At 45.9% G+C, this 22,017-nt stretch overlaps 10 protein-coding genes across 10 annotated transcripts; 8 read left to right on the top strand and 2 right to left on the bottom strand.

Annotated features, from left to right (window-relative positions):
* Window positions 1-3,025: 3,025 nt before the first annotated feature.
* Window positions 3,026-5,033, bottom strand: T310_9647 (uncharacterized protein; the record flags this gene model as incomplete). Its single annotated transcript, XM_013467904.1, has 2 exons — window positions 3,026-3,924; window positions 3,983-5,033. The coding sequence occupies 2 exons, from the start codon at window positions 5,031-5,033 to the stop codon at window positions 3,026-3,028; spliced, it is 1,950 nt and encodes a 649-aa protein (XP_013323358.1).
* An 883-nt stretch (window positions 5,034-5,916) lies between these two features.
* On the top strand, window positions 5,917-6,491 carry T310_9646 (uncharacterized protein; the record flags this gene model as incomplete). Its single annotated transcript, XM_013467903.1, has 2 exons — window positions 5,917-5,946; window positions 6,009-6,491. The coding sequence occupies 2 exons, from the start codon at window positions 5,917-5,919 to the stop codon at window positions 6,489-6,491; spliced, it is 513 nt and encodes a 170-aa protein (XP_013323357.1).
* A 952-nt stretch (window positions 6,492-7,443) lies between these two features.
* T310_9645 (uncharacterized protein) lies at window positions 7,444-7,976 on the top strand (the record flags this gene model as incomplete). Its single annotated transcript, XM_013467902.1, has 2 exons — window positions 7,444-7,691; window positions 7,730-7,976. The coding sequence occupies 2 exons, from the start codon at window positions 7,444-7,446 to the stop codon at window positions 7,974-7,976; spliced, it is 495 nt and encodes a 164-aa protein (XP_013323356.1).
* A 241-nt stretch (window positions 7,977-8,217) lies between these two features.
* On the bottom strand, window positions 8,218-8,990 carry T310_9644 (uncharacterized protein; the record flags this gene model as incomplete). Its single annotated transcript, XM_013467901.1, has 2 exons — window positions 8,218-8,249; window positions 8,318-8,990. The coding sequence occupies 2 exons, from the start codon at window positions 8,988-8,990 to the stop codon at window positions 8,218-8,220; spliced, it is 705 nt and encodes a 234-aa protein (XP_013323355.1).
* Window positions 8,991-9,719: 729 nt separating this feature from the next.
* On the top strand, window positions 9,720-12,419 carry T310_9643 (uncharacterized protein; the record flags this gene model as incomplete). The annotated part of the gene is made up of 5 exons (XM_013467900.1): window positions 9,720-9,740; window positions 9,797-10,046; window positions 10,461-10,578; window positions 10,959-11,414; window positions 11,465-12,419. The coding sequence occupies 5 exons, from the start codon at window positions 9,720-9,722 to the stop codon at window positions 12,417-12,419; spliced, it is 1,800 nt and encodes a 599-aa protein (XP_013323354.1).
* A 1,203-nt stretch (window positions 12,420-13,622) lies between these two features.
* Window positions 13,623-14,311, top strand: T310_9642 (uncharacterized protein; the record flags this gene model as incomplete). The annotated part of the gene is made up of 2 exons (XM_013467899.1): window positions 13,623-13,807; window positions 13,873-14,311. 2 exons carry the CDS (start codon window positions 13,623-13,625, stop codon window positions 14,309-14,311), a joined length of 624 nt encoding a protein of 207 aa, XP_013323353.1.
* A 341-nt stretch (window positions 14,312-14,652) lies between these two features.
* Window positions 14,653-15,280, top strand: T310_9641 (uncharacterized protein; the record flags this gene model as incomplete). Its single annotated transcript, XM_013467898.1, has 2 exons — window positions 14,653-15,069; window positions 15,239-15,280. 2 exons carry the CDS (start codon window positions 14,653-14,655, stop codon window positions 15,278-15,280), a joined length of 459 nt encoding a protein of 152 aa, XP_013323352.1.
* A 1,599-nt stretch (window positions 15,281-16,879) lies between these two features.
* T310_9640 (uncharacterized protein) lies at window positions 16,880-18,233 on the top strand (the record flags this gene model as incomplete). Its single annotated transcript, XM_013467897.1, has 7 exons — window positions 16,880-17,001; window positions 17,058-17,113; window positions 17,164-17,224; window positions 17,278-17,364; window positions 17,500-17,542; window positions 17,593-17,714; window positions 17,804-18,233. The coding sequence occupies 7 exons, from the start codon at window positions 16,880-16,882 to the stop codon at window positions 18,231-18,233; spliced, it is 921 nt and encodes a 306-aa protein (XP_013323351.1).
* Window positions 18,234-19,090: 857 nt separating this feature from the next.
* Window positions 19,091-19,498, top strand: T310_9639 (uncharacterized protein; the record flags this gene model as incomplete). Its single annotated transcript, XM_013467896.1, has 3 exons — window positions 19,091-19,129; window positions 19,182-19,235; window positions 19,283-19,498. The coding sequence occupies 3 exons, from the start codon at window positions 19,091-19,093 to the stop codon at window positions 19,496-19,498; spliced, it is 309 nt and encodes a 102-aa protein (XP_013323350.1).
* A 501-nt stretch (window positions 19,499-19,999) lies between these two features.
* On the top strand, window positions 20,000-21,343 carry T310_9638 (uncharacterized protein; the record flags this gene model as incomplete). Its single annotated transcript, XM_013467895.1, has 4 exons — window positions 20,000-20,373; window positions 20,420-20,497; window positions 20,546-21,097; window positions 21,157-21,343. 4 exons carry the CDS (start codon window positions 20,000-20,002, stop codon window positions 21,341-21,343), a joined length of 1,191 nt encoding a protein of 396 aa, XP_013323349.1.
* Between the last annotated feature and the right edge of the window lie 674 nt (window positions 21,344-22,017).

Raw genomic sequence — 22,017 nt, 5'->3', positions numbered from 1 at the left:
CAATGATACAGAGATCTGTTGAGTTCAGGAAGTCACAAATCTTTCTCAAAGTAAGGAGTGGTACCTCGAGACTTGAAACATACCAGTGATGGAATTGCAAGAGACCAGGAGGATGTTGACAATGAAGTTTTCGCCTACTGGTGGATTCACCTGTCTTCTTATATTGAAAGTATGGCCAGTTCTTGTGCATGGATTAGAAGCGGGGTTACATAGGAGGACGCGCATCCTTCAGTCTGGCATTGCCTCAAGTTCGTGGCAGGGGACTTTGATTTCTTGGTCAACCCCACAGTGTTGTCTACAGTCTTTCAGTCTGCGCAGACTCCTGCCTTGGCAACCAGATACTAATCAATGTGCACTTTCATATGTCACACTTGCAATTGGGCGCATTCTGACCAGTAGTTTGGCTAAGCCTACATCTGCTTTAGCAGCAGATGACCTTGCAAATTAAAGACAGAGGATGCATCCCAACTGATCCAGAAAGAAATGGTGAGCCAGGTAACACTGTTGTCTACAGTAACTACCCACCTTGACCAATCATAGGCCTGACTGATAATTTTGCATTCCATGTGCAATCTACGAAGAAAGGAACACGTGGGTTCTGTTGCTTGCGTCTAGTTCAAGGAGTCAACAGCTGGTGGATGTAAACCCTCGATTAAGGGACAAGCCATATCTTCCTAGGCTATTACGTCGGAAAAATTTATTTATTTGATCCTTTGTGCCTTATTTATTTTTTGTAGTCCAAAGTATGTCGGTGATAAGGATAGTTCAATTCCCGGACAAACAGCAGCAGTTTGTGACGGTGAAATTGAACTTGGTGTTGCCTATTCGAAACGGTATTCCGTGACAATCCGGTGCGATGAGATAAGCAGCCTGGAGTAACTATATTGACAAGAACAAAACATCCGATTATATGCGTCATTATTGGACCATAAGGCCTCTGGTTGAATACTGCAGAAGCACCAGTGTTACATACCTCCATTCTTGTTTTGCTGGCGGTTCTAAACCTTCTTGACAGTCTTCCTTACTAAAGGTCTTTTTCATTGAAGCCATGGCGTGTAATTAGCGTAGCTGAACATTGGAGTTGAATGTTAAAAATGAAAAAATAGCTTGTTAGGTATCAGGCGACAATTCAGCGCAATTGTCAGGCTGGGATGTTGTGCGCTTCTCGCACCACCAGCGTATACCCTCTACATTAAATATGTAGTCGGAAAAAGGACTGATAAAAGTGCGTGGGCTGCACCTAGGGGACTACAGTGCGACGTAATGCATCTCTGCCCTGCCTCTACTGAAGTATACGGGCAGATGTGGCCTGTCCACGGAAGGATGCCTGCTTGCCTCGAGTTAATCATGCAGGTCTGTTCTGGTGGCTCGCCCTTCTGGGCGCTATCTTCCGAAGGCACCAGTGGAAGTTCACAAATGCAACTAGCATCCCAACTAGTAATGATTCATACGTGAAGCGATATCTTCTAAAGGCACCAGTAGAATTTTATATATGTAACTAGCATTGCAGCTGGCAGTGACTCACATGTAAAGGAATTCAATTGGAGCATTTTCACCAAATCAACTCCATAGAGAAGGTTGCAGCAAGAGTAGGGTAGAAGGATGCTGCATTATTCGAAACAGGCCTCAAGCAGACCTAGTATCGTGTTCAAACTATAGGGCTCCGTTACTTACCTTGGTGCTGCCTATTCGAAGGTATTTTGGACTACATAATTAGAGAAAAACCGGTCTTCTAGCGCATGTAAAACAATTCAGTGCAATAAGATAAGCAGCATAAGGTTTAGCAGTATACTCGACTTATGTGTCATATATACAAGCCTTCTGCTGTGATTATACTTGGTATATGAGCTGGTTCTTAAAGTCATTGAGGGATAATTATGACTTTGCTGGACAAATAATGGTAAAGTATTGTGAACTGGGCCTTCTTTCATGAAACATAGATATATGTAATATAGAGTAAAAGTCTACGAGGAAGAGCACTAGTACAATCTTCTTAAGTTGGACATTGTAGAGCTTGTTGCGATATATAACCGGCCATCAAATACTGAAATCTAGGGGTAATAGCTCTCTTGATTGGCAACCAAAAGGTGGGCTGGTCAGGCGCAATGCTGCTAGGCGACTTCGCAGGATATTCGATGTGATCAAATTACTCCAATGATCCTTGGTGGATGCGAGTTGTTCCCCAAGGCTGGCGTAACCACAACGAGTAGGAGTCACGAGACTCCGGCCACACATCGGGCAGCAAGGAACGCTTTAGCAACGCCCCGCTACGCCCCGCTAAGGAAGTTGATTTCATTTTCGTCCTTTCTAACCTCATACAAGTTATAATTCATAGACCCCCCAAAATTATCATGTAAGGCGCTCACACCTTCAATAGGTAATTATATATAACTGACAAACAGTTCATCAGCTTCACCAAGTTTCCATGCCTTTTCCGTGACTCCCTCTCTAGAAACTGGCATCTTCGAAACGAACTACCGCAGTCATCTCGTGATGGCTACCAATAGCCCGGGAGCAGGTTTCGTCGAATCCAAGGAGATACCTGATTCTATTCAAGTCCTATACGATAAAGCCTCCAAAGCCGATGAAATCCTTGCGAGGTCTCTTTCTAGTTCCAACCATCGCCCGGTTGTGACTATGACTGTGGATCGTCATGGTTGGGAGGTGATAACAGAGATAGAGCGATTGTACGAGGTGAGACAAATGCGTCAGCAATTGTACAACGAGCACGCCTAAACTCTGAACAGGACGCCCCGCACAAACGTGAGTACCGACAGTCCAAGCCGAAAGGAATCAAACCCGCCATACAAATTTTCTTTGCTGGAGAGAACCCGGTCGGAGATCCCTATGTGGCGTTGATACCGTTCTTTATATCTGGAAAGGTGAAAATTCACGACGAAGTCCTCCAATTGAAGCATTATTACAATGTGTTTGGAAAATGCCCTCTTATTGTCGAGGATGGTAGTAAACTGGGGGCATGGGTATATTCAGTGACCTGAGCCGGTAGAGCCTCAAGAAGTATACTTTAAACATATTCAGCGTTTTGCATATTGGAATGATACTCTGGAGCCGACACTTGATCCATCGCTGGAAGAAAAGTTGCTGCATCATGGTGGGCGTGGTGCATATTCCCTCCTCCATTAGACTCGTAAACATATGGTTGGGTAGCTATTTGCTCCAATCCCAGAGACGCATTAAAAATACTATTTTCGTAGAGATCGAGGTCTAGGGGCTGAAAAGCGATCTGGTCCATTCCCGCTGATGCGTTACACATGCCCTCTCTGCGAGGATCAGGAAGAAGGGACTGAGGAGCAATCTGTCGTATCGCCGAGGGCGAGTCATTCGCTAAATCGGGAGTGGCGAGACGCTGAGAGACAGGACCAGGCTGATGAGCATGCAGTGGCGTCCATCTGCTTGGATCGGATTGATCGTTGCTAGGTTGATATGAATGTTGGCGCATTGCCACAAGAGCATCAGCAATACCATGGTCGTCAGCGCGGGAGGTTTCTGGTTGAGGATACTCATCAAACCGTAGCCTCGTGGCCCCCAGTGAGGCATCTTGTTGCAGTTGTGTCACGACAGATCCGCTAAATCTCTGGTCCTGGTATGATGCACGGGATGGAGCCGTAAAATGCTCCGAATCGCGAGGGGTGAGATCCGCATGCCTTTGAGCAAATTGGTGAAGATCCCGTATTTGTTCTCCAGAAGGACCTTGATAGCCATGAGAGGTAAGATTTCCAGGATGGACGCGTGACAACCCTCCAGCTGCGTCAGAATGCGACGGATCCTCATCATTATGACAAGAGCGACGTCTGCCGGAATGTCGACGCTTTGCAGAGTCTGGGCGCGAAGACCGCTCTCGCCTCTTGCCTTTATGCGATGGAAAAACTCGAATTAAACAAATTCCACGGCTTCTCCTGTACTCTTTAAAACGTGTTAATCCATGGCGATGAATACAGGTGGTGTGAGGACGCTCACTTACCACAGTAGAAGTTATAGCACCTCATAGTCCACGCAGAGAGGCCCAACAACAGGTCTTTGACTGAAGTCTGAGTCGGTTGCGCGTGGCCAGAAGCGTCAGTTGAAGGCGGATTCCCAGAGACCCTATCCTGGATTGGTGCCGCTTGTCCATCTGTAGACAGAAGCAAGACAAAACTTGGTATCTGACCATATTTCATACGGCAAAATGTTCGGTAAGCAGAAGCTATGCCAACATCAATTCCCATGCTATCGCAGCGGAGCTCCTGCTGACATCTGTTCTTAAGCACCAGTTGTTTGAGACCATATCGAATGACCTTCCTAGAGTATTCTTCATCGTGGAATCGGTGCCGTACAAATTGTGAAATACGGCCTGTCTGCTTCTTTTGTGAAGACGAAGGTTCACAGCACAGTTGGTCCAGCCTTGTTTGCTGTACCTGCAGTTCATCCTGCTCCCAATGAGTGAATTCCAGTGCTATGGACTCCTGAGCTAGGCATTGGACCAGTCTCTCTTCCAGAGAAGGATTTGTCTTGCCCGCGATTTGCTTTATATCTGCCAGCCGCCCATCTTCGCCATCCAACGTAGCCAAGACTCCCGTGATGAGGTCTTCAGGTTGACGCTTTGAAATATCTTCAATCTCCGCAACGCATTTCTTAATTTTTTTGAAGAATTTCTTATATGAGTCATCGCTCGGAGTGGTGGCCTCGTCGTCCGTAAGAGCTTCTTCCACGGTCGTAGCAATGGTCAAGTCGTTATCCCCATCAGATGCCAGTGAGGATACTGAGTGATCTAACCGTGAGGCTGTTTCGGAACATGCAGAGGCTGTTCCACGTGTAAGGTCGGTACGAAAGTCATCGGCATCATTGCTAACCTGGACTGAAAGCCCTGTTGTGGCATGTCTCTGCTCAGATTGTCTTGATTGAATTTTAAAGGACACGAGAACCCGGCGTAAAATCTCTCGCAGGGCAGGAAGCACCTCAAAGCGGTGAGCTGCTAGGGACTCAGGAGATGCCTGAAGCAGAATCTGTAAAGCCCAAGATATCTCTGTAGTCATGATGAAATTATTTTGATGAAGGGCAAGGAGTGAGAGGAGACTGAATGGATAAAAATGTGGGTTGACAATTATCACAACAGCAATGCAGTCCCAACACACCACAGGGCTTAGTAAACCAATGGACGCATTGTATGCAGATTTAGTTGGCGCGCGCGCCAACTAAACGTGAACGTGCATTAGCGTCCATTCAAACACTAACCCCTGACACCAATATTTGGGCTGAACGCAACAGAGTATCATTATACCTGAATCTACAGAATGGGGCAGCTGAATCTCTGTGCAGGAAGACAGGAAAGTATCCGAAGAACTACCCAGCCATATCACTCAGGCGTTGAAGGATGGCCGCGCGGTTTGGGTGAACCGGCAAGTCAACCTTGTTGTTACAGCAGATACGAGGTATGATTTGTTACGTGGTTTAGGCATTGGCTAAGTCTTTTTTGCAGCTCTAGAGAAGACCTCGAGGCTAAATACATAGTCTGACATGGAGCATGGTTCGCCAATTTCACCAAGCCCATGGATAAACCAGGAGAAATGGGCATGATTGACTAAGGGAGATGTTTTTAGTCTTGCCTATCCTTAAAAAGAGGCTGGGGTGGGTTCGCCTCCTGAGTTCACGAATGAAACTGTGCATGATTAGAAATCATATCTGTCTTTCACAGTGCGCCAACTAGTCCAAGAAAGGGCACTCAACGATAGCCTCACCTTTGGTGGAAGCCATGGGAAACTCAGTTTTCCACCCACTTGAGATCTAATACGACTACATAAGGGAGTCCCAACCCTGTTAATCTGGTTCTGTAGCAGCTTTGGCTGGCATTATCAGCAGTAAGCATCTGAAGTCAAGCCTTATCTTTTGGGTTCTGCTACCGTCTCCCTGTCATTAAACATGAGCGGCAACACCGACACCGAGTTAATTGTGAGTAGCCTGCAGGTCCTGACTCATGATAAATGCTGACCTTACAGACTGTGAGGATCCAGTGGTGTGAGAACACCATTCAAGATTACCATGCTGCCAAACGAGTGCTTGAAACGATAGAGAGAAATCCCACCGCCTATTTCACGTCCTTAATCAATAGCATATGCGCAAACCTTCACTCCAAAGGCTTGTTGGGAGAGATCAGAGCGGTAGTTCCATTGGATCCACGCCAAGCTGATTTAGCTGTTCCTCGACAAAGCTTTGAACGCGTTCGAGAAGCCTATGGGGCCCTTGAATTTGAAATGCTCGGCGAAAATGACCCAATTTGGGACTTTTGGAAATGTCTGGTTCCGGATTCCCCAGTTCAGTGGAAATTGCTTGGACTGGGAGACTTCCGCAGTCGATACAATCGTGTGCGGAATCTTATACTTCAGGATATGATACCAAGACAAAGCATGACACCAGAACTGCAAAAATGGTTTGATGACTCTTGTGAACGGCTTTCATCTTTATACTTCTCTCTTTGGCGCGAACTGGGAGCTTAAATGTGGAATTTGATGTTTTGATTTTTAGATCGCGTTATTTGCTTGCATGGACTGGTTCAGATGTGAGGGCTGCTGATAATGAGACTGCTGATCGTTCACCCACCACTTCAAGCGCTACGAGACTAGTTCCTGTCTAGGTCCATCTCAGAATCTAGATTTGAAGTTTTTGAGACGTTACCTACAAAGCCCTGGCCCTTGACTGTCGTAGCTTGGACTAGGAAGAAATCCTATCCGGGCTTTTGAAAAATCATCCTACCCAAATCTACATTTGAATCACGCGTCTTTTGACCTCAGACGCAGTAAACTGCAATACTTTATCGAGTTTATACAATACGATCTTGGGCAAAACCCATTTGTTGATTGTTCTATTACTACAGAGCCACTATGTGTGACCATAAACAAGTGAACTATCGCTGTGGCCATTGTCACTAACTTGTGACTGCGTGGTGCTTGATATATGCCCAAACAGGCAAGATATGCCTTCCAAATGTAGTTTGGATGTAAGATCCAATGGTTTGTCTCTTGCCATAATTTTCAGAGACTAATATATTCTGATTATAGTGAAGACCGCATTGATGAATTTGATGAAGCTGAGATGATACTCTTGTAGGCGATTGCCTTTATTAGTTTAATTTTGGCTGCATACACATGCAGAGAATTTCCACCTTAACTTGCGACCTTTCAGCAATTTCTCGTGGATGTGTTGGAAAGAGGGCGCTTCAGTTTAGATAGTACTACTGTGAGACATGCAGCATCTCTTACTTGTCCATTTCAATCTCATATATATGGCTTCTAAAGCTTTCTTTAATCCAAATGATCTTATATATCTTGATGCGAAGCATATAACTACCATGAACTGTAAAATATCTTTTTCCTCTCCTGGACGAACAGTTATTGCTGTAGACGCGAAACCCGTGATTACATAATCACAGTTCCCCACCTTAACTACATGATGTCGGCAAAGATGGACGAAGCGAACACCTCGCAGGCAGACGATGCAGTGATGACCCTAGTTTACGAAGGACATGCCACCCTCAGCTGGGGCCAGCCCCCGGAGTATATGGCGAAGAGTATCGAGAATGCCATTGGTGACCAAATGAGTGCCGATTATTACTTCAGAGGCTCCTTTGGGTCACCATTATCAAAGGCACTCATCGAGTTCATGGACTATGATATGAATGATACTAAAGTATGCCTTTGGTGTGTCTGTCCTTACCAAGCTCACTTACTGTTTGCAGGAGAAATACATTTATCGCTCCCTTCTTGGTGTGGACCACGGGATGCCAGGAGAGCCCGTCGTGGTGTGCTGCGACAAGGCAACGGATAAACCAGGGCTCTACAGGGTTGGTCCACAGGGCCACCAGCGAGGCGAGGCGATCGTTCTATTTCGGGCAGTCCGGAACAGGGTTATTCTCTATGTCTACCCCAAATCACACAAACTGGAAAAACATGTCTGCCGTCAACAGGCATCACAGGGGAAGCTGAAGGCATGGCCTCTGGTGTTGGACCCGGGTAATGTTGTCATCGTGGATTCATATCTCTGTCTTGACTGGCCAGACAAAAGTGTTGGTACATTTGTTGCAATGGTGTATTCACGTGGACTTGCACGATTAGGGATAGATAAGGATGAAGAGGAGGTGGTCCCTTTCATGCGCTGATTGCTACATCCGATGTTGGCTGTCAGAGACTTGGGAACCCAATCCCAATTCATTCTGATAGCATCAATTCACAGGTGTCTCTGTGTTCTTGTCATTGGTCCTATTGAGATACAAGAAAGCTGAGAGCGTCAGATTGTGAGCAACTGCTATGTGATTGTGTCAACATACCAATACAAAAATTGTAATTGCATTGGTAATTGCGCATCATATCTGAATAGGCCCGTGAAAGTTGCAAGATGTTTGAATACCGGTCACAGCGTAAAAGGTCGCATAGTAGTTTTAGTTGAGGAACATATACATGCTCAAGCCGTCTGAGAACAGGGAGGAAGACAAGTGCTATCCCTGGTGCTGACAACTCCACCTCGACTATCAACTGCTTCCAGGTGACAGATACCCCTTTGCGTAAGGCGCCTAAGGGAAGGCTCTGCTCCTCGGCAAATGTTTTCAGCTTGCCTTGCGATCGATTACCAGAATTCTGCATTGTAACCCACCACTGGGGATCTTTGGTAATATCCAAGTGGGGGAACCTTGCATAATATTGCAGTGTTGTTTCCCGTGTGTGCAGCATGCAGAGGAACTTGTCCTCCAAGCTCGAGGATCTTTTAAGCGAAAGATTGGAAATTCGGGGATTCGATGTTATCTTCATCTGTGCGATAATGTATGTTCGATCACGCCTGAAGAATTCCTGAACTGTTGCCAGGTTTTCCTCAACCAGGTCTAGGAAGCCTTGTGCAGTTAAGCCCGCCGTTTCTTGATGTACATTAATCACTGGTTGATTTGACAAGGATTGGCAGGTCGCATATGCCGACTGTCCTTCACCGCCGCCGCTGAGGTCTTCCATGTCGACTGGGACGATAAACCGAACCCTTCCGTGGACGTTGGGACGTGGGCAGATGTTGTTGCGCGGGGCGCGAAGCCGCGGAGTTTTTTTAAACCTTAAATGGTTAGTCAGTGGGGTCTGACTTGGTAACAGCATCAAAGTGGCCTATGAGATCCTGGGCACAGGAGTCTTCAAAATCCTCCATACCTCAAAGCGCACTATGATTTGTAACCGAATCAGCCTAATTGAGCCGGGAGTGGGTTCGCCCTGCCGGAATCTTCAATAGTAGAAGGCTGACACCATGTGGTGGACCAGAGATAAATACTGTACACCGCAGGTTGAAGAATATCCTTTTAAGCTGCATCAGGTTAGCCTGCGGGGTCTGACTTGAGTTAAAATAGATAGCTCACCACTTATATCCCTGGACTTCTAAGCCGCTCAATCGGAAGAAGACCCTGGAGAAGGCTTTCCATGGTGCGCTTTCTATGCAGCCATCGTCACAATGCTTTTACAGCAGGGTCCGCAGGGACAGAGTCCCGCAAGTCTAGACCTCATGTGTCTAGATCATGGCATCTACAGGTTGGCACCTCTGTCAACTCGCAAGCATGCCAAGTGAAGCTACACTCACTATAAGGACCACGAGCGGCTGCCTTGCGAATGCGACCCTGTCTACCGCTGCCGGTTGCCTCTCTCCAATCTGATAAGCTTGCCTTCGAGGCGCAAGAGTCAGCCGCACTGGGTCAGGGAAATATGTCTGAAATCACTACGAATGTCAGTATTCCGCCCCCAGCAACTAACACGCCAATTATATTAACTCATAGCACTAGGATGCACGTCGAAGACCACCGTCAATATCACAGTCTCCCTTTTTTGATATTCCAGCCATGACAGCTTTGCGATGCATTGCTATGGACATGTTAACGCCAGAAGGCTGTGATTACCCCTGTCCCATACCTGATGAGGACCTGCAGACAATGATAGACGCGTTGGCACAAGACACGAAGTACAGGCTTGGCTTGGTTGTATGGCACTATGACGCCAATCCGGTACCGGTATGCACCAGGGAAATGATCCAAGGTGTGTCTGGAATCTGCAGAGGTGACAGCGAAAAAACACGCGAAATACTCTGGAAGAAATCGAAGTACTCCTGGAAAGAGGGGGGTCGGTTCATGACCCCTGAGGAGTTCACCACAGCATTGGAAAATGACCAGGCAAGTTACAGGTTGTACAGGGGGTAGAATTGACTAAAACAGACGGCTAATCAAGGATTAGGATACATGTAGGAACCTTGTCCTTCATCATCGAGCTGGAGAGCGGGCTCGGTTGGAAGAGGAGCGGAGAGCAGCCGAGATGGCAGGATGGCTCAAGGATTTCAAGACCCTGTGATTTGAAAAAATCCCAATTCAAGCGCAGCCTAGAGTTAGTAAAAGTCCATTTTAAGCTTGGAACCCATGAAAATCACTTATCATCCACCGAGTGACATACCCCTAGTTGGTGGTCATTTGCGAATGAATCATGCGCGTTTACCGAGCACCGTGATTACAATAGTCGACCCAGGACTTGAACAAGGTTCAGCTGCTTCTGATATCCCTGTCAAATCGCCACGACGGTGCGTAACAACAGACGCAAACTAAATGCCTCCTAAGGGCTAGGTCCTGTTACTAAATAAAATTCAAAATAGTGCATGTAACAGTTCAGACCACCCCTAGGATTACGACGAAAGCATCAAGCATATTTATTGGGCCACAAGTTCGCATCACCATTTCTTTCCGATGACATTTTTGAGAGGCCACTCTCTGATCCATGATTATCTGTTAATCAATGCATTGTACATTATTCCATTCCTGTTGTCAAATGTGCTCTATCCATGGAGAATACATCGTTTAAAAGTGTGCAAACGGGGAATCGTCGCATATTCAGAGCATGCTTAACATGCCATCGAAGACGCATCAAATGCAATGAATCAACGCCCTGCGACACATGCAGCAGGAAGCGCCTGGAGTGTTACAGACCCGACTCCTCACAGATATATCCAAAAATTTTGTCAAATCCGGACAAGAAGAACCTGAGAAAAAGAAAGGCAACATTGATATCTTCTGGCGAGGATGCAGAACAGCAACTGGAGAAGAAAGACCGAGACGAGAAATCCTTCAAATCGCCGCATATAATTTCCGAGACACGAGCAGTAGAACACTCCCAGGAGACAATATTAACGACTACACGCAAGTCCTTTTTTCCACCATTGCAGACGTCTGATTCTGCACCTTACTATGGCCAAAAGAAAAATGAGGCACTGTCGAAGCATGAGTTTGAGTCGCTTCCCATAGAAAACACGAAAACAGATCAATTGGAAGACACCCCCATCAATGGAACAGAGTTAACATCTGGTCTTGATTTCTTGAATTCTATTTCGCATGAGGAGAACTACTGCTTTTCCTGGTGGAGGTCAGTGTGAAACTCAATGTTTTATATATTTTGTTGCTAACGTCTAACAGATATCGGACCGAAGATCAAATTCCGCATCTCAAAGATCCTAAGAATCGAATTTTGTCGGTTATCATTTCCTTGAAACGGTCCGGAATTGCATGCGAGCAATATAGATTGTTCTTACAAACATCAGCCGCTGATGATCTTCGTCGACGTCTACTGCCCCTTCTTGGAAGTCATCGTCATTGCAGCCTTGTTTTCATCGTCCACTTCCTGACTCTTATGTGTTTACTTCCGGTTCACGACGAGACCAGCTTGGATCTAGGATCCAATCAAATTATGGACATATTGCGAGTTCATGAAATCTTTCGAGGTCGGCTTATGCCACTTAGCTCCACAGATTTTCGTATCCTATGCCGTCTCGCCTGGCGAGCGACCCATTTGCTGCAGGATGTTCATTCGAATATTTTCCGTGAGTGTCTACAACTACCGGCGTTGGACAAGCGGCACAAAATTTTCGATCTTTATCTATCCTTTCGGCTGAAAAGCGAATACCATCATGATTGTGCTGTGGTTGCTGCAGTGCCTGCCCCTGTACCATCGTTTATATACCTTACAGATGTGGCGGATGTCTTGGAGGGCATATCTACGTTTTGTTCGACCAATACAGATCTCCACGACGAGCTTATGGGGGCACTTCTGGTAACTGTGAAGATTTGTACAGACGAGGAACGCTATTGGTCTCAGGAGAATTGCGACAATGGAAAGTTGGTACCTTCATTAGATCCGCATTTTTGTCACATCAAGAGATTGATGGAAGAACCGACAGGCGAAAGAACAATTGCGGCCTTGGAATCACTGCGCGAAACACACAGGTTCTTCGAGAACTTCACCGTGCCAATCTCAGGCGACTGGTTACTAGCGAAAAATCATCCAGGAACCAAAATGTGCTGGTACCTCTGTTCACTACTTCCGTCCTTATTGGAAAGGGTCTCCGGCCTTAACAAAGTTTGCGTAACTTGAGATGTATGTATACTTCAGGTGGTTCAATGTTTAGATGAAGCAAGACGAGGAGTGTGAGGAAAGAACCATTTTCCTCAAGAAAGCATCAACGTGATGTTGCTCGAAGTCAGATAGCTAGACTACTCAAAGGGTTAATACATGAGCGTATGAAGATCCCAGATAGAGAATAGTAGATTATATTGAAATAATCTGCAATCAGAATGGCTCTTTACTAACATGGCCTAACCGGGTAAGGCCCTCTGACGCCTTCGATGACCATTATTTAGATTTGCAGAATCCGCAGTATATCCTGGCATGTAGAGCAGTTATGCCACTTGCTAATTCCAGGCATTTAGTGATGAGTTCCTGCCGAGAAACCCTGAAGATTGTATTTTTACCTTGGCAAACTAGCCTGCGCGACGGACACAATACGAACTAAGCCTGATTCCGAATTTAGCAAACAAAAAGCCGGTAGACGCCTTACAGTAGTAGAATCGCAAGCGTGCTGGGATAGGAGTCCCGATGCAGGATGGTACATGGTAGGTGGTGTAATGCAGCTGTAGCGCACACCGGCCCCCAGCTCCAATGACTCGGTCTCGGCTTGCATCTGGGGCATTAGACGCACACTTACTTATTCTCTCTTCCTGTCCTCTCCTTGCTTATCATTGGGATCCAAGCCTTGCAATTATTGATCTTCCTTTGTTTCTGCTTTATTACACCTTTTAAGGTTGCCTGCAGCATGCGGACCTGTCCTGGTAAGAATACTCCTTTCCTGAGTTCAAGGGGGGTGATACTGACAACTCAGGATCTCCTGATTACGCGACAATTACAGTCTGTGGCCATAAGACCAACGATAAAAGTGTAAAGTGGAAATGGCCTACTTATCTCAAGAACATCATGGTACCTGAAGGCCGTATATTGTTTGAAGTTACCACGGCTAATTGGTGCCCAGTTTCTTCTTTCTTTCTCTTGGCCCCAGGGCAAGCCTTATCTTCAGCTGATTTACATTGTTTTTTGGTTAGTCTCTTCCGGCATAGGGATATTCGCCATATCTATGTTCTTATTCCAATCATTAGTTGTATGCTTTTTGTTCCTTTTGCGAGCTTGGGAGAAGATCTGGCGCCCTACGTCTCTTGAGGCTTAGCTATTTGCTCACATGTTGAGGAAGGTCCGCTCGTGGTTGAGGATAGGGGAACCGAGCATCTGGACGTCGTCGGGGACAGCATGCAGGATGAGATTCCCGTCAGTACAGGATCCTATATGCCGACATGCCATGACAGTGTTAGTTCCCAAGGAGATCGCGTGCATGATGTCGGTTCTCCGATCGCCGTCCGGCATGGAATAGATTCTGCGAATATACCACTCTCCAGCTGCAGCTCTGGGAAAGTTATAGACCACGGCAACTCTGAGTTTGATGGGGGAGTCATGCAAGCCACAATGCGAGCCACGCTGCCTCTAATAACGACACCAATAGGCCAGAAGATCATACAGATGAGGCCCACGTGGATGCTTCCGAGCTCGGTCAAGACACTGCCTATTCTAGCAGGGTTTTGAACTTAATACAACCAGCCGAGAAACAGTCAATATCACAACTGGACACAGAAGGCTCACCTCGGGATCTACGTACGCATTCTTCTCTTGCGGTGGGTTTACCAATGTCTCAGCCTATACAATCTGGAAGCAAGGAAGCCAGACGTCGCAGGACAGATTGTACGGCCAAGAGGAAGAGCTGCCGCTCCTGTCACTCACGTAGCGCCGAAAGTGATGGCCCCAGAGATGATAATTACATTGACAGGACTGATGGATTTGTTCAGCCGCAGATTGCGACCCAAAAAAAGGAAGAGAGGATAAACCGGGTGCGACAAAGGGACGAAGAGAGGGACGGCGGCATCGTAACGGGGGGCGATGAGTAAGGGGTGAGCATGAAATAGAGAGATATATGAGTTATGTGTCCGAGATTCGTGGCAATCGGGAGTTAATTCCTACCACCTGTTAGATGTGGAGAATAACACCCCCGGACAGTATGAAATGGATTCATTGTGAAAGAGACCAGCATGTTCATTCAAGAGTCTAGAGATAGTCCTGCTGACCAACAAATAGATATTACTAGGGATCTTGAAGTCAGCGTTCCCTAGTGTAGTAGAAGAGGCTGAGTACCAGTGACAGGTATAAAAGTGTGTAGGTGCCCATCGTTTCTCTCTTCCAATTCCTCTTCCTAATTTCTCTCATTGATTTCACCCTCAATAACATCAGCATGGCCACTACTTACCGCAAGCATCGCCAAACCCTCCTTCAAAACTCAAAGACCCTTCGATCCAGGACGGTCTACTCTATAACTGCCTCTGTACCTCATTCCTCCTCTTACCACAGAAGGCATATCCGTCAAACTATTCGATCCCAGTTAAGTCGGGGCAAAGAATTTCAAACCCATGAGAACTCTGGCAACGTCGAGGGTCATCCGCCTTGCGTCTCTCTAATGATTTTAACTGGCTCTAGCGCTGCTTCTGGTTATAGTAATAATACTACTCCCTTATACTACAAGGGTAGCAATGTGGATGATAGTCCAATGTTGCTGGAAGATGACGCAGAAAATGGCACCCATGTGGCTAGGTACGACAGCCTCATGCATGATGATGAGCATGAGCCACTCAACGAAGCCTTCCGGCCCTCTGTAGTGGCAGCCGATTGCCGCTTTTCCGAAGAGGAGATTGGAATCCCAACCGACAATGATTGGACGTGGAAATCAGTGCTGCAAGACAGATTCTGCTTCAAGCATGGTCTAAGAAAGTGGAATTTTTCCAATTTAATTCCCTTGCCTTTATGTAACTGCACTGTTCTAGTTAGCTGACAAGCAAGCTACATATATGATTTTAAGCTCGTAGAGTCATTAGCCCTAGTCTACTCGTTACCTCACTTGGTCTAGGCTCGAGGACGAGTTGAAATCCTACCACTGCTAGGGCTCCGTTACAACTTGGTGCTGCCTATTCGATGTTGGTATTCTAGATGGTGTGTGGAGAACACTGCTAGCGCATCTGGATAACTACCCGTGAACCAATCCAGTGCGGTGAGATAAGCAGCCTGAGGTGATGTACGGAGTAGTCCACTCGTATGTCACGTGTATAGAGTACAAGTGCATCATGACCTCCAAGTTAGCTCCATCGATATTCAGTTACATTCTCTTCGGTACCACACCAAAGGGCTTAGTAAACCAGTGGACACATCATATGCAGATTTAGTTGGCGCGCGCGCCAACTAAACGTGAACGTGCATTAGCGTCCGTCCAAACACTAAACCCCGACACCAATATTTGGGCTGAACGCAACAGAGTATTAAGAAGTAATCAAATCACCTTATTCTTGTTCTGCAGAAACCTTGGTTATGAATTCTGAGCTATGAATTCTGAGCCAAATTGTGTTATCCCAAAATCATGCAGGATACCACAGGACAGGAATGCAATTTTTCCCAGTCTAGTTGGGAGTATGATCTGTTGTCAAAGCATTGATTCGGATATAAGAAGGGCGTCCCAGTTCTACTGGTTGCCTTGTCAATCGCATGCATAGTACCGGTTGCCTTGATTTCGATCCTGACCGTTATTACGACAAAGACTGAACTACACAATTGTGTGCGTCCATAATGGAGAATGCATCAGTCACCCTGCAGAACGCCATTAAAGTGATATCCACAATATCAATCTCCTCGAGAGACAGCGAGCATCCAGTCCCAGCAACCGAGATCCATTTTAATGATCGAAAAGGTAGGTAACACTCTCTGATTCTTCCAGACAAATGGTGACATTAACAAAGTCCGTCATTGGAAAAGACCATTTTCAGATCCGAGAAAGCAAGGATTCTATTTTTACTATCGGAACAAGCTCTGAGGATGAGGGACTTACTCTCAGCTGGGACCAGATGATGGATTCTGTCTTCGGGATTTTGTTTCTTGTACAGCATGGCCATATAGTGTCTGTGGTTTCGGAGATCTTGAAACAACGATACTCATCGGAATGGCAGAATTGGAAACCCATGACAGGCTCAGGCGGCCTCCGTCCCATGTCTTTAGCCCAACGAGGGATTGAGTTCTATGGGCGCGTTTGCCTAGACTTGGAAAGCTTTAAACTCATCCCCATTCGAGCTCTAGAAGGCACTTGCGCTGGAAGATTGTTAGTGTACCAACTAAAACACCCGGGAGAGTCATTACCGCTCTGGAGGGTTGTATGGTCTGTCCTCTGGGCTGCTATTCTAGGTATATACGCCTGCATGTTTTCAAGATAGATTATGTACCATAGGAGGACATCTGTCATCTGCTCTCATATACTACTTTGTCGCCTTTCAGACATTTATAGTTTAACTGACCCCTCAATTGCATATATATACAGACTATGAAGAAAGCAACCGAATATCCTGTGCCATTTGTAACACTTTTGATTTCCTCATATACTGTCTGAAGTCGTGTTCCTCATTTCACACCTCACGGCAGCAAATATGCCTATGTCATTTGTAAAGAAAGTCTTAGATGGAAATGGGCAATTGCCGAAGAACGGAGACATTGTTACTGTTTGGGCAGCTTGGTTCCAGAATGATGTGACCAATAAGCCAATTAAGAGGTAATGTCACCTGTGATTTGAAAGTACTTGACCTATCTTTTCTAATAATTACTCAGAGCGGACGCTGTTGATAATTTTACATTTCAGTTGAGAAAGGGTGAATACGGTCGAGGTCTGACGAACTAGTTCCTCATACCTAAGACATTACTGAGCGGTCCGCAGCATACGAAGATGCAGTACTACAGACTGCAAAAGGTGGAAGGTCTATTTGGTTAATTGATGGGTACGTGATGACAAGCAGTCCCGGGTGAGAATGCAGCAAACTTAATTTCTCAGCGACCACGCGGACTCTCTCTGGGAGGATTGGGTGCAGGAGGGTAAGATCGAGCCATCGGCGGTCCCCGAACATAAAGATGTGACATTGTAAGTGACTCAGGCTTTAAAGTTGACTTAGAACTAAGGATAGGGAGCAAGCTCTTGATCAGAGACATTAGATGAGAACATTGTTGTTGTTTTACTATATCAACTGTGTCTTTTAACTGTAGTTTAATTTTGCAGGCATCTTCCAGGAATCTTACAAAGTCTTTATCCACATAGGAAAGTATCTCTATTCATTTGTAGGCTGTGCTATCTTGAAGAGCGAAATTCCAGATCAATAGACGCTCATATAAGAAAGTAGAAACCCCCTCGCAGGAGAGAGCTACATCCAGGTATACAACTAGGTTCTGCATCATCAGAAAATCAGATACATTACTGTCCAATTATCGCTTCAAGTGAGTCTCTACCTTTGTGATATAAACGCCGTCACAGACTGATTCAAGGATATAGAAATTGTTTTCTGAAATTGCAAAACGGGCCACAGTGGGATGGATGCTTTTCCTACTCAACCCAGGAAGCGCAGAAGCACTACTGCCATGAGGGAAGAGCTTGAGCCTCAGAAGCGGCCATTACATGAATCAGCAGCAGAAGGGACAAGCAATCATAATGAAACACAGATCTTCAGCAAAACTGAACTATGGCCGGGTCAACCAATTGACCGAAATATACCTCATCAAGGAAGCTATATTAAATTTGGGAAGATTCTAGACTCTGCTGAACCCCAGCAACCACGGAAAGTCGAAGGTCTAGCTCAAAAATGGGTGCAAAGGGATGCTCGTATGCGCAGGAGACTTTATTGCTGCGTATGCAAAGAGAAAAATGCATCAGGAAGACATTGTAATGTGTGTGGTCATGAGCGTTGCCCAGAATGTCTAATCAGAGATGTACTGGAACGCGATCAAAAGCAAGTATGACAGTACAGTACATGACATCAGTTCGTTAAATGTATCCCCTATGTAGCTCCTAGTCTGCATCACATGATGTGGATGGCTGAGCGGTATCAACATCTTGCCATTAGCTAAAAAAAAAATCCATAATCTAATTTCACATACTGGGATTACTGTATTATCTTACTCGAGTAATCTTCTAACCATTCTCTGTTCATATCGCGTTGCAGCTGGTAGCTCCCAGTCTGCGACTCGTAGTTCTCTGTATATCACACAGCGTGAAGACACTGTACAATAGCGGTTAAAAGTTTATTTTAGGGGAAGGCCGGGAGAATCTCTGCTAAGTAGTCAGACCATCTTTATGCTTTCCCACAATATCGTATCTGAACAAGTGGTCTCTTTGTTTTTTGTCGTTCATGTTTGTAGAAACATGATAAATCCTTGTTGAACAAAACAAGCGATGATATGATGGCATTTGGACCTTCGATGAACATTGGCACACAAGCCATTTGATAACCGCATCGATGCACCATATAGATATGGGACAGGGATCTGCTCCTACGACAGATTCTGCAGAGATGGTCATCGAAACCTTATGCAAGAGGGTGCCGCAGCCGGCAGGGAGAAGCCACCCATCTGACGCAAGTATCCAGCTCCGTTTGCGTCTTCTGTGGCCTTTGAATCATTCTCAGGGATCGTCGGCCGGTTGGCAACTGCAGATTCCCAATAGCTACTCGGCACAGGTGCATAAGCCAAACTGACAGCGTAGCAGCGCCTTGATCCTTCCAAGTATATATGGACGAGTAGATCGTAGAGATAGAATCGAAAGCTGAGATCCATAAATATCGCATTCTCAGTAGACGCTGCAACGACGGTAAATGACAATGGCACAGATCATAAACTGCGGGGGATGTTCGATTCGGGTAAGGAAACCCCATGAATTAGTAGAAGGAACAGCACTTATTTTCTCCTTAGCAAGACATAGACAGAATAAAGCGGTGGCTAGGGCAGGATCATCAGACTTTCCTTGTGAGTCTTCGATCATCCAACGCTGGGACTTTTACTGAATGAATCAGAATTGGCTCGCGAGTCGTTACAACGAGAAGTTCCCAAATGGGCCTGCAAATGCAAAAGACCAAGAAAAGTTTCTAAAAAACAAAGTGGAAAACTTTGAGAAGGAAAAAGATCTGTATCTCGCACTGGACTATGAGCAAAGGGAAATGTTGGCGGCCGCCGCACTACGAGTCAACTTGGCCGGAGTGGTTGCGCACACCTGCGGAAGAGCTAATTGATGAGCAATCTGTGGCGCGTTTCCAATGCACGCGTCTGAGTCAGTCACATGACGCTCGATTCGCCGAGCCAGTTAAATAGCCTCCGATGCTTCCAAATACTATCCATACATTTTAGTGCTCTCATCATTAATCTTGTACCCTGTAGTATCTTGTGTATATCGATACGGGTGAAACGTGCCTCTCAGGATGGCAGATCAATCTCTATTTACAGATGGTTCTTCCGAGGAGTCCATCATTCGCCTCCATGATCTTGTTGAGTGCCCTCTTTTGGAACGATTAATCCAAGGACAGTACACTCAAGATTATGCAAAGAGAAGCGAACACTGGCGGAAGGCATCATGGTATGGAATTGAAGATAATCCAAGCATTACTCTGAACATTACGTTATTCGACTACTACTAAATTCCTATCCAGGATCCGCTGTGCTCCCACCTTTGCATTCAGTATTTAAGGACAATACACTGTCAATACCCCTTCCTCGAACCAGCGATCTTGAGCATGATGAGGAAATGTTTGCTGGATAAACATTACCCTCTGGTTTATACCAATTCAGATGTTATTGTTCTTCTTGTTGTTGCTTTGGGGAGTATTGCCAGTAGGCAAGAGCCCCTTCCAGTGCCTCAAGTAGAGCCATTTGAAGGATGGACAGAAACAGAGATCGCAAGCGCAGTACGACAGAACATTGAGGCAATACCTGGGCTAAAGTATTTTGTACTGGCCCTCGAAATTTTTCGCATCATGACAGATATCGACCCACTTCATAAGGTCCAGATACATCTGCTCATAGCGCTCTACGCCGATCAGATTATGCTCCTTTCAATCAGGCATGGCCACATATTACGGGCTTGCCAGGGTTGTATGCCATTGATGAGGAAGTGAGCATATAAATGCCTACTGCTGGGCTTGTACTAACTCGTTCAGGGTTGTGTCTGGAACAGAATCGCAGGAAAGAACTCTGCTTGTCAAGTGCGCGTTCCTCACCTGTGTAATGTTGGAAAGGTATTTGCCTGTCTAGGTCTCAAACGACTCTGACTGATTGTCATGCAGAGATATCTCGACTGTACTAGAAATTCCTCGCAGCGGAATTTCTGAATACTTCGATACTATAGCTACTGAAGTGTTTCCATCACTGGAACATTGGCAAGGATTTGTTAATCCAAAATACAAAGAAATCATGCTTTGTTACCAGTCGGCAAATCTTGCTCTGATACAGTTCTCACTTCAATGCCAGCACAATAAGGACTCTGCTAAGGCAACAGCGCGAGAACAGATGGACACCATCCTCAAGGAATTAGAGTCTTGGAAGGCCAAACAACCCACTTGGACTAAATGGATCGAAAATGACGAATCACCTCCTCCCTCGGATTCATTTACCGCAATTCTTTGCCTGAGATACTTTTACGTCCAGCATCACGCCCGTTTTCCTTTTGTCCACCAGTATGTTCATTCGGGGCCTCCTGGAGATCCAGACACATATTGGGAGGTTGACATACAAGCCAACGAATGCATCAGTACGGCATGGAGATTTTTTGATATTATGGATCGTCAGATGGGAAAGCCAGAGCTGACCTTTCCCAACCTTGTTGGTTTCCTTCATATGTAGGTGCACCTCTATTCATTCCCTCATCATGTTGCTTTTTTTCTAAAACTCTTTGTAGGCAGTTTGGAATGATCCTGTCGGTTCTCTCTCTGCAGAAGGATTGGCCACGCTATGGTTTTGATAAATACGAACTTGCCGACCGTCTAGGAAAGGCGATCAGCTTTCTGCGGAAATACAGGCACTATTCACCTCTTCTATACAAAGACGCTGAGATTTTGGACTTTATCAGTGATGACCTTACCTAAGACGCCAGAACGTGGCCCGTTAGATACTTGAAATGGATCTCGTGTCTGGTCATGTTTTAATGAGCATGGATCTGTCTTGCTTGGCCTGCTTGTTTCTTACTTTGATGGTGGATCCTATCTAAGCGCACTGGTTAAAGAGTGATACCTGGACTTGGACAGTCCTGTTTTGTCATGTCTCCCCTGGAAGAAGCACTGATTTTGACAGACATTGTTTCTGTGGCAAGTAGCTTCCGTGGTAGTTAAATCAATGAGAGTTGGCGATGAGAGGACTTATGATGTATAATAATGAGGTGCACTGAAGAGAAGGCGAGGCGACCAGGCTGTACGGTTAGCTGTAGATAGTGTCCGGGGAGGTGGAACGAGTGTCCCTTGCGCTGGACGTCCGGTGGCTTTATGTGAGTGATGCAGATGATGGAGCATAAGACACCGGGTTAGTCTTATTATCGATGTATGACAAAGATTGCCAAAATCTGCTCCGGTCGTGAGAAAGGCCCTTTCTTCCGAGTCTTAAAAGATAGGCACTTATCCTGATGGATAACCGGCAACCCTGGCCTAATAGGATTGCTGTGCCGGACAAGACCGAGCAGCCGTTGTTGGTTTGACTGCCTCCCCGGCATCTCCTATATCAGGAAGTGAGGGATCATCATGGCTTGACCACAGTCACATACTGAACG

This window comes from Rasamsonia emersonii, assembly GCF_000968595.1.
Source record: "Rasamsonia emersonii CBS 393.64 chromosome Unknown ctg1118621762167, whole genome shotgun sequence".
NCBI classification, from domain to species: domain Eukaryota; kingdom Fungi; phylum Ascomycota; class Eurotiomycetes; order Eurotiales; family Trichocomaceae; genus Rasamsonia; species Rasamsonia emersonii.
This window is presented reverse-complemented; position numbering and strand designations above follow the sequence as displayed.